The 11,250-nt window shown below is 45.4% G+C and overlaps 1 protein-coding gene across 1 annotated transcript; it reads left to right on the forward strand.

The window, feature by feature from the left end:
* The first annotated feature begins 5,429 nt into the window (after positions 1-5,429).
* Positions 5,430-10,986, forward strand: BPIFA1 (BPI fold containing family A, member 1). Its single transcript, XM_006881695.1, has 8 exons — positions 5,430-5,547; positions 5,899-5,943; positions 6,062-6,221; positions 7,773-7,880; positions 8,327-8,476; positions 9,280-9,364; positions 10,508-10,571; positions 10,946-10,986. Exons 1-8 carry the CDS (start codon positions 5,430-5,432, stop codon positions 10,984-10,986), a joined length of 771 nt encoding a protein of 256 aa, XP_006881757.1.
* Positions 10,987-11,250: the final 264 nt, after the last annotated feature.

Raw genomic sequence — 11,250 nt, forward strand, 5'->3', positions numbered from 1 at the left:
AGGTTGAAGGGAAATGCTTAATATGTATATTAATCAATTTTTAATTATTTGGTTATTGACTATTTTGTCATTAAATCTTCCTGCTCTCCCTTCTCTGAGGGTTTGGGAAAACCTACTGAGACTTAAAAAGTAGTGTAGGGGGAATAGCAACTACAAGGTCACTCAGGCTTAAGGACTTGGCTGGTGCCAATTTCTGTACTCAGAACTCAACTCACTTAGCATCACAGCAAATTGTCATCAAAACCCTCATAGTCCTATTTCATACATGTAGAAACTGAGGCCCCAAGAGATAAAGACTCAAGAGGTCATACAGCAAGGAAACACCAAGTCTAGACTACTCAGGTAGTCGGACCCAGGAGTCTGCTCTCTTAATCAATGTTACTTACACACACACACACACACACACAATCTTCTCTCTGCTCTCACTTCTTTCCAGGGCTCCCACCCCTTGGTCCCCTGCACCCACACGTGCTGTGAGGAAATGATGAAATACGTGTTCGGTTGGATTGACAAGCTCAAATAAGGAAGTGTCAGCAGCTCAGCTGAGAATAGAGCCAGAGAACCTCAAGTCTCCATCTTTCCATTCAAGCTCTCTAATCCGAAATGCTTCACTGGGGATTTGCAACCCTAAACTCCAGGGTTTACGCAAATGGCCCCACCTTCACAGCCTGGAATGGCGGATGTTTCCTGCTCCTGAGTAAAAGAGCAAACACCAGAGGGCTGACACCCATCTCCCATCTGCTTAATGGGTACCTGGTCTCCTGGCACCTTTTTTTTTTCTCCTGACTCCTGAACCTTCCTGGGATGGGTCAGCTACTTCTTCAAGGACTTCCTGGAGTTTCTTGCATTCTTTTTTCTTTTAAATTCACAGAGCTACAGATTCATCACAGTTTTGTCCGGAAGGACTTGTTAAAGAATAGAATCATGATACTATTGTTCTAGGGAATTGAGATAACGGGGTGTTTATGTAGAAAGAAGCCCCATATTATACCCTGAACTTAGCTCCAGGCATCCAACTGTCATTCATAATCTCAGGGCACAGACTCTGCCACATATCAGCCTGCAGTTATGCTCCCATTTAACCCTTCCACAGCCTAGGGAAGTGAGTGGATGGTGTCAGGCCATGTTACAGGGAGGACAGTGAGGCCTTTAAAAGGGCAGCATCTTGCCCAAAGTCATGCAGCTGGTCATCAGTGGAACAGGACATAGAATGCAAGGCTGACTTATCTCACAGCTGGTGCAGTTAGTGAATGCAGTAAACTTCTAAGCAAAAGGTTGACCGTTAAAGTCCAACCAAGATCCTCTTGGGAGGAAGGTCTGGCCATCTCCTTTCACAAAGGTCATATGCCAAGGAAAACCTCCTGAAGCCGTTTGACCCTCTAACACATGGAATTGTCATGAGCCAGAATTCAACTCCAAATCAACACATTTTGTTGGTTTATCAAGAAACATTAATGGATATTTTTTTAGGTCATTTTCTATCAATGTTCCAAGCATGATCTCCCAATAACCCCACAAAGTGGCTCTCAGCTCTTCTTAGCACAGATGAGGAATCTGAAGTCTGGAGGGTTGGAGAGACTTACCCAAGGTCACTTGTCCAAGGATTTGAACCAGGGCTCTTTGCTCCTGAATCTATCCTCTTCTGCCAGGACACATATGCAGCCTTCTTACTTAACGTCAGAGGTTGTCACCGGCCCACTAACTGGCTGCACAAACTTTGCATCAGCTCCTTACTGACCTGCCTCAATTTCCTCATAAAGAAAGAAGGGGTCGGGCCCAACCCACCAGAGTCGTTACCCCACAGCAGCAGCAGCCTGAACTTTCACAGAAAATGCACTACTCCCTCTCTGTGTGTCCTTGTAAATTATCCACCGACTCAGATCCTCAGTCTGCTCATCTGAGGTCCGTTACTGTTATGTGCTGTTGAGTAGATTTTGGCTCACAGCAACCCCCGATAGAGTAGACTAACCCCATAGAGTTTTCTAGGCCTTGTGGTGTTTTTGTAGGAGTGAGTCTGTCTCTTCCAAAGCAGCTGGGTAGGTCCGGACTGCCAACCTTTTTGTTAGCAGCTGAGTCTTAACCACTAATGATAGAAAAGTTTCCATAAGTTTCAACCATTACTGATTAACTTCCCCCTGTGTTTCCAATTAAGTCATTGTTTGAAAGGGTCTAAGTATTCTAACTCCATGAATGGAGGGGAGGTAGTCTTGGAGGGATATCTCACTGCCTCTATGTCTCTTGATTTCCAAATCTGTCAATCAAAATTATGGTGACATCACTGTTTGGCTACAGCTGCTGGTGACCACACCATTTGTTCAGTTACACTGAGCCACAAAGGCTGATTATCTGACTTACAGGGTAAAAATACCAGCCACTCCTGATGAGGACAAGGTCTGAATACAGACTGTAGTTCAAACCTGGCATTTAGTAGGTGTTCAGTAAAAGTTCATTTCTTTCTCTCTCCTTTCTTGACTCAAAGGTATAAGGTTTGCAGGGTAGAATCTATACTCACCAGTCGACCTTGCCCTCTATGAGCTTCAACTTTTCCATATGTCCAATAGACTCCAAAGCCCCAAGTCCTGACAAAAAAACCTTAGCCTTCATGGAAGGGGGTGGAGCAGAATACAACCCAGGGGACACAGAATCCCTCACACATAGAATTCTGAAAAGAGGCTTCAAGAATATGAAACAGGAAGCATGAGAGCATGAAATCCACAGATAAGGGGAAATAGAATGGCCTAGAGCAGGGGGAAGGACTCCTATCTCTCAGCCTATTGATAAGAAATGGGCCTCAAGGGAGCTTGTCCAACTTCTCACTAACCGTGTGGACGTAAGGTGTCACCTCCCACTCTAAGCCTTGGTTTCCTCCTTATAAGATGGCAGCACTTATTCTGGCCTCACAAAATGCTGAGAATTCATGAGACGCTGTGTGTGGACAAGCCACACAGGGCCTGGTGCACAGCGAGAGCTCAGTAAGTGGTGACCAACATTGGCTTTTATTGTTACTATAGTCTAAAGAGCGAAGTTCTGCTTTGCCTCCTCTCTGTGTCTTTGGACCACTTGTCCCCTTGGGTCTAAGTTTCACCTTTGCAAATAAGAAGCAGTAACCCTCCCTCTAGGGTTTGCTGTGAAAACTTATAACCCCTCACATGTGACTTTCCTGCAATTATTGTTTATTGTCATCAAGTCACAGCTGATTTATAGCTGACTGCCACTTCAGTGTGTTTTCAGAGGGTGTAAATCCCAAGAAGAGACTGTCCAACTTTATGCCTCAGAGCCACTCTTGAATTCAAACCACTCGCCTTTGGGTTGGTAGTACAACTTCTTACCCTCTAGGTTATCAGAGCTCCATGTAATTGTCATCGTTGTTCTGTCATGTTAGAATTGATTGTCCATTTTTCTCCTATGTAACAGTTCGTGGATTTGAACCATGTTCCTTTAGGTTGCCACTGTAATTCCTTACCACTAGGCTACCAAAGCTCACTGGGCTACAAGAGCCCCATGCAGTAGAGGCTTAGAAAACAGAGTTCCCTGCTGAAGAACTGAGATACCTCAGATGTACAAAGTTCCGATGCAGTTTCATTCTTTCTAATACTTTGGGAGCTTAAGTCCACCATCAAAGAAAAGAACTGAGCAAGGAATGGAAAAAGTCTCCTATATGAAACTGGGGACCCCTTTCAGGTGCCACGGCTGCCTCAGCCAGTGATCTCCCAGACCACCTCAGAGTGGCTCTCCCAGCCTCGTACCTGAAACCATGAAGTCTTGAGTAACAGCCCATCTCAAATTTTACTCTGTTTGTCTATCAGATGGCTTCATTTTCTCATCTGCTAATGTGATTGGCAATTATTTACCTTGGAGATCCCTGAAAGACACCCTCAGGTTGCAGAATTTGGAATTATCTAGACACCCAGCATCCCAGCCCACATTTCCTGATTCCCACACTATAAAAGGGGCTGCCTCCTTGGCAGAAGCCAGCAGGGGAGGGCAGAAGAGATCAGGAAAACGCAAGGTCTCTGAGAAGTCCAGGTGAGACCTACCCATTTTACTCTCAGTTCCTTGGGTGGTGGGGCTCCTGGAGCTGCTTTTTGGGGGCAGACTCCACTTGGGGGTCACTCACTCTTTCAAGAGAGGCAGCTCTGGTCCTATTCTAGGGGGTAAAAAGAATGGTCATTTATTCTACTCTCGCAAGAGCCTAGTAAGTGCCACAGAAATGTTTCACAACAGAGAGTTTGATGATGATGATGATGATGATGATGATGATGATGATAGGAGCAGGTCCCTGCAAGAATAAACTACTGAATTGTTACGCTTAGAACATTCTAAATCAGACCTTAAGACAACCTCTCTAAGGCAAGAGCTCAACTTGAGATTGCCATTGGGAATTAATTAGGATTACCTGTGAATCTCCTAAAATTATACATTTAATTTTGTACATTTGGGGTTAGTGCAAGAATGCCCTACTTCACCTCCAGAGTTGGGTGGTGACTATTTTTTTTGGGGGGGGGAAGGTGTTTATGTTTGATCCAATTTTCCAAAACTTACATTCTTAGCTTCTATTGGGTTTTTCAGGGATCTGTTGCCTAAAAGAGATTTAGAACCTCCAATTCAGGTTTATCTCCCTGGGGAAGCCTCCAACAGGCCTCTCCCAGAGAATTACAGTGTTCAATTTTCGGCCACATCAGGCAGCTGTAAACATCAAGGAGCTAATAATTGCCATAGGGTAGGTTCTGGCTCTGCTGCTTGACATCTTTGACTCCTGTGGATGCTAACTAGGTCTGTGGCAGGATTAGTGGTGACTGGGTGGAAGGTGGTTCAAAAGGCCAACAAAAAAAACATCAGGGGTTGCTTCAGAAAGTAATTCATCAGCTTGAAGAAGGAAAGGTAGTTTGAATGTTTGCGTCTCTGATGGTCTAGTGGGTAACCCAAAGACACACGTTTTGAAGCCACCAGCTGCTTTGCAGGAGGAAGATGGGCAATCTCCACCTGTTTTTATTTACAGCCTCTGTAACCCCTCTGGAGGGTCACCTGTGGGTTAGTTCTAACCTGATAGCAATGCACAATATTGTTTTTGCATATAGCATGGGGGGAAAGGGCAGAAACCCGCCTCGGGCCACAACTCGGCCATTGATTTTCTGTGTGACCATTAAAACATCACTACTACACTTTGGTCCTGTGATTCTCCACACATTATGAAAACTCTGGATGGCCCCATGGTTTCCTCAGATCAAGCCTGAAAGAAATAGTAGCTATGGCCATGCAAACTCTGATAGTCTAGCACTTAGGAGACTTACACAAACCACCAAGGCCTAGCCCTGAACTAGAAAGTTTAGTATCTTGTCCCCTTGGTGATGGAGGGCAGAGAGGAAACAAATTCTGTTATCCATGCCGCAATGGACACATCATTCTCTCCATAGATATCAAGAAAGAAGATGTTTCAAATTGGGAGCCTCATTGTCTTCGGGCTGCTGACTCAAACCAAGGCACAGCTTGAAGGCCTGGGCCTGGGCCTGGGTCAGGCTTTGCCCCTGGGTCAGATTCTGTCTTTGGGTCAGATTCTACCCCTGGGACAGGCTCCGCCTCAGGGCCAGGCTCCGCCTCAGGGCCAGGCTCCGCCTCCGGGTCAGGCTTTGCCTCTAGGCCAGGCCCCACCTCTGGGACAGACTCCGCCCCTGGGCCAGGCTCCGCCTCCGAGTCAGGTTTTGCCTCTACGCCAGGCTCCAGCTCTGGGCCAGGCTCTGCCCTTGGGCCAGGCTCCGCCTCTGGGCCAGGCTCCGCCTCTGGACCAGGTGTTGCCTCTGGGCCAGGTGTTACCTCTGGGTCAGGCTCCACCTCTGGGCCAAACTCTGCCTCTCGGGCAGGCTCTGCCACTGGACCACTTGCCCTTACCTCTGGACTCAGTTCAGTCCTTAGTTCCTACAGATCTTGCTGGAAAGTTGACAGGTGGTAAGTGAAAGTCTTTCTTGTGTGGGGGTAGGATGTAAGCACAGATGAGTGGAACAGAGGGATAGAGAAGGTGGAACTGTCTAGTCTGATTCCTGGGGGCCTTTGTCTCCACTTCCAGCTCTTACCAGTGGCCTGCTCTCCGGGGATCTGCTGGGCATTCTCAAAAACCTTCCCCTGTTGGATATCTTGAAGACTAAAGGAAGCAACTCCGGTGGACTTGTTGGGGGCTTGCTGGGCAGACTGACTTCGGTGGTCCCCCTACTGAACCAACTCATTGAGTGAGTCACCCTGAAAGAGGACCTTGGCCCCCATCAGGGAACCCAGCTGGAGATCTGAGAGATCCAGGAAGTGGCCCTGAAGGAGAGAAGGGGACAATTTGAATACAGGGAAGAATGAAGTCCTGAGACCTTTCTCACAATCTAACCAGGTGCCCCAGCCTGTTCACTTGTACCAATAATTACCCCCAGTCCTGAACGCTTCACGAATTTGCGTGTCATCCTTGCGCAGGGGCCATGCTAATCTTCTCTGTATCGTTCCAATTTTAGTATATGTGCTGCCGAAGCGAGCACACCCCAGTCCTGAAACGTGATCTGAGTCTCTAGCATCATCTCTAATCTTCACAGAACCCTTTAAGGTCAATATAACAATTCCCATTTCACTAATGAGAAGACGGAGGTCCTGAGACTTGTCTGTGCTCCCACACTAGTGTTGGAAGGCAAGGAACCAATCCTCATTTTACCTCAACCCAAAGCCAAGGCTCTTCGGGCCTTGGCTGCTATACTTCAGTAATGTTCTTTTCGCCTATGGAATCCATTCAGTCACAGGTGGCTTTTAATGCAAGCAGGGAAGTATAGATTGTCTTCTTCAATTATATTGAATACAATACAATTCTATGTGCTATCTGTGGAAAGACATCATAACCTGAGATGAGAATCAGTAATGGGAAATCTTGATGCTGGCAAAAGCTTGACAGTTCTGTGTCAACAGTTTCCAAGATCCCTATCCATTAGGTACACCTCCTAACTGGAAGATGGATAGACATACAGACAGACCTGGGTTTTATTCTCTAATGTACCATGTACTTGCTGGGTCACCTGGAACAAAGTTCTTGGTCGGCTTGGCTTGCTTTCCCATCTGTAAATTGGAAGTGATAAGATCCACTGCACAAGACTGTTAGGAGGACTGCTGAAGATTTAAATCACCTGGCACAGGGAAGCTAAATTCCATCCTCTCCCCTTTCCCCCTGACTTTCTGCCCCTTAATCTTGGTGATAAACATTATTCATGGACTTCTCTTGGAGGCCCTGGCAAGGGTGAGTGATTCCTACCCAGAAATATGTATATAAAACTTAACTGCTGTTGCCCATACATTATGCCTTTTGCCACCCGTCTAGTCACTTCTCCATCTTTCATTCCATCACCCACTGACTTCCATTTATATACCCACATGTCTACCCACCCATCCTCCCACCAGTCCACAAATTCAGTCAACGGAATAGTCTCTTACTTGCGAGACTATGAGCCAGGCATACAGGATGCAAGTACTATCCAGACATGGTCTGCTTTTTAGAGTACTTTATAGACATGAGATGAGGAGAAATCCATCTGTGTGTCCAGATCTGACCTAGCAGGAAAATGGGGAGGGAGAAATTATGTGAAGTTAAGACCATTTCTTTTGCTTCAAGACTCGTCTCCTGTCTCCCTCACCCCACCTCATGGCTAGCTCCATCTCTACAATGAGACACATTGGGTTAATAGTGATTTCTGGCCATAATTGTACTGGGTCTGGAGTAGTTGACATTTCTCCCTCCATTGTTATTCTCTGAACAGAGTTACGGTCATTGATCCCCAGCTGCTGGAACTTGGCCTTGTGCAGAGTCCTAAAGGCCACCGTCTCTACGTCACCATCCCCCTGGGCCTGGGCCTCAGTGTGAAGACGTAAGTGAGCCCCTATTTGGTGCAAGAGAATGGTTCACCAAGGAGTACTCTGATGAACACAGGTAGCTAAAAGGGGGATGTTGCAGTCTGATAAATCTGAATCTCCAAATTTATTTATTTACTGCTATACAGAATGTTGTTGTTGTCGTTATGTACCATTGCATTAGAACCAACTCATAACTGACCCTCCAGTGGATTTTCAGAGGCTGTAAATCACACATGAGGAGATTCCCCATCTTTCTCCTGTGGGGCAGCTGGTGGATTCAAACTATGTGCCTTTAGGCGGGCGGTACAATTCCTTACCGCTACCACCAGAACTCTCTGAATAACCCAGAGAACTCACTTGATCTCTTTGAACCTTGGTTTCCCCTAATGGGAAATGAGATGAGTGTAGCTATGGATAAGATGGAGTGATACGAGACTGGTATTGACCATCTCCTCTGCAGGCCCGTGGTTGGAAGTCTGGTGAGATTGGATGTGAAGCTTAACGTCACTGCTGAGATCTTAGCTGTGAAAGATGGGCGAGGGCAACTCCACCTGGTCCTTGGCGATTGCACCCATGCCCCTGGCAGCCTGAAAATCTCCTTGCTTGATGGGTAAGGCCAGAGTGCATGACTTCAGCCTGCAGGCAGCAAGATGAATTGATGGATAAATGGTTTGACATATGGGACAATGGGGGCATAAATTAATGGGAAGCTGGAAGGGTGAGAGGGGGGATGGATGGATGGATGGATGGACAGACGGACAGATGGATGGGTAAAGAATCACTAATTCCTTCTTAAACCAGACCAATTGATTTTATTCTGAGTTTAAGACTCATCCACTCAGTGATACGTGAAAGGTAATACTCACTTTGGGTGAACCTGGACAGTGTTTCTCTAATTCTATATCTCAGCTTCAGTTTACTCATCTGTAATATGGAGCTACACTAAAGTTTTTGATAGAATCAGTAATATAGGAGGTATAGATGTGTTTCATCCTAGCAAAAGGTAAAATAGCTATGGATCCTAACTAAGTTACTTAGTTTAGCTACTGGTCACACTGGAACATGCAGAATACTCAGTCATTCTGATCACAGCTAACAGTTACTGAGTATAAATACTGTACTTCACATGTGTTATATTAAACAGTGTTCATTTGTGTATTCTACAAAGTCTTAGTGAATATCTACTATGTAGCAGAGCTATATGTCTTTATTCAACACACCCACTCCAACATGTTACTATTATGTGTAGATTGTAGCATGCAGCCTCCTCTTGGATAGACCCTTTGTGTCCACATGAAGAGTTCAATTGCTTAGTGGTGAGATGGATGGCCATAGTCTTCCCTCTGAAGTCTTCTCCATAGCAACTCCATACTTCCACAGATTCAACATTACTTCATGGTTTTTCTCTTTCAGAATTGCCCCTCTCCCTGTTCAAAGCCTTGCCAACAGCCTTACTGGAGTCTTGAATAATGTTCTTCCTGAACTGGTGCAGAGCAAGGTAAGCAGGCATATGTGGGAGTCTTCCGATCTTAAGTCTTAGAGATTCGTTTGAGAGAGATCACTGGGATGATCTTGCCTAAGCCCCTTGGTCTGAGAAATAATTTTCATCCACCCTTTCATCCATTGATCCATTTGTCCATGTTTCTTTTTCTCATCCTTTAAAATGCATTGATTCACTCCACACTGAATCTGGAATAGACTGGCCTCCGACTCAAGACGCTCCCAGTTTGATCTTCTATAGATTCAGAAAGCCATTTCCCAGGTTGTGCTTGGCATCCTCTGAAACGAAAAACTCAACCCTTTTAAAGCAATCCACTCTATTTAAAAGTAGATGTATGTCCATCAACAATTGAATGGACAGAGAATCTATCATGTAGTCACACAATGGAATATTATACAGCACTGAAAAACAACGAATTCCTAAAACACTACACAACAGGGATGAGTCTAGAAGCCATTATGCTGAGTGAAATAGCTCAATCTTGAAAGGACAAATACTACATAAGTTGTAATAATAGGGTTGATATGGAGGGATGGATGGGAAAAGAATGGCTAGTGAACACTGCAGTGGAATGGGTAGAAGGAAGACAGTTTGAAAGGAATGGTTGGTTAGAAATTATAAGTATTGGGGAGCTCTGGTGGCCTAGTGACAAGGAGCTGCAACTACAATCCCAGAGGAGCATGGTTCGAATCCACCAGATGCTCTGCCAGGGAAGGAGGGACAATCTCCTCCTGTACCAGTCAGATCTGATTTGACGGTACACTCACACAAAAATAATAAAATAAAAATAAATAAAAAGAAATTATAAGTATGACAGCCTGGAAGAAGACAAGATTTGAGAGAGGAAGGAAATGCGCATGCCTGAATGAATGAAACCAATCTTTCTGTGAACCTTCACTAAAATAAACTAACATTTAAAAAAAAATTTTTAAAGAAGTAGAGGTGGTATACCACATAGTAAACTCAGACATGTTGTATGATTCATGGCTTCAGTTTTTCCTGGTGCATTATGTGGGTATGGTATGGCTTTGAATCAAACACCTCAGATAATAGGAAAAATTACAGAAAAATCTCCCCCCAAAATCCATCCTGTGATGCTGCCACCACCCAGTATTGCTTTCTGACTCCTCTCTGCCACAGGTGTGCACTCTGGTCAATGGGATTCTTGGTGACTTGGATGTCACCTTGGTGCATGAGATTGCCGGTACGTATCCATTCACTCCTAAGTCATCTTACACCCTTTGTAGATGCAACAGTTTCACATGGGAAGCTTTGTTCTGTGGGCCAGAAGGTAATCAGATCTCTGGTCTCACTCTCCCCCTTTTTAAGCTATTTTGAGTTTTCTCATTGACTCTGAGAAATACAGACACATTTGAATATACACTCTGTCTCCTTAAGTCAAATCTGATATAGAGAACAGCTGATGGTGACCCTGAGCCTGAAAGGAGAAGTGACCTTCCATGAGCCCAACCTGAGGTGGTACTTATGGAAGCGCTTATCCTATGGCCCCAGGCATCAGCAGGAATGAGGGGTCTTTCTGGACTCCTTCACACTGATCTTTTTTATTTTGCTTCCCAGACATGCTGATCCATGGGTTGGAATTTGTCATCAAATACTAAACCTTCCCAGAAGGGTCCTGGCTTCTCCTGAGCTGGTGAGTGTCATGTGTGGACATGATGATGGGCATGGTGATTTCTGACCCTACTCATCATTTCCCAGGATTTGTAGAACTGGCTGTCCTTCTGGAGGGGGCAGCAGAGGATGTGGGATAGTGACCTCCAAGGAGAGAGAGTGACATCCCTGCAGATGCCAGAAACACTGACAAGTAAAGCAATACAGTAGCACAGCTTCAAAGAGAGACACACATGGTCATGGACACACAG

Source organism: Elephantulus edwardii, unplaced genomic scaffold (assembly GCF_000299155.1).
Source record: "Elephantulus edwardii isolate Elephantulus edwardi_28Jun2011 unplaced genomic scaffold, EleEdw1.0 scaffold00015, whole genome shotgun sequence".
NCBI lineage: Eukaryota > Metazoa > Chordata > Mammalia > Macroscelidea > Macroscelididae > Elephantulus > Elephantulus edwardii.

Coding starts and splice junctions, on each gene's coding strand:
- BPIFA1 (XM_006881695.1), top strand. CDS start 5,430: ATGTTTCAAATTGGGAGCCTCATTGTCTTCGGGCTGCTGACTCAAACC. Junction 8,477..9,279: donor AAAATCTCCTTGCTTGATGG/GTAAGGCCAGAG, acceptor TTTCTCTTTCAG/AATTGCCCCTCTCCCTGTTC. Junction 10,572..10,945: donor CTTGGTGCATGAGATTGCCG/GTACGTATCCAT, acceptor TTTGCTTCCCAG/ACATGCTGATCCATGGGTTG.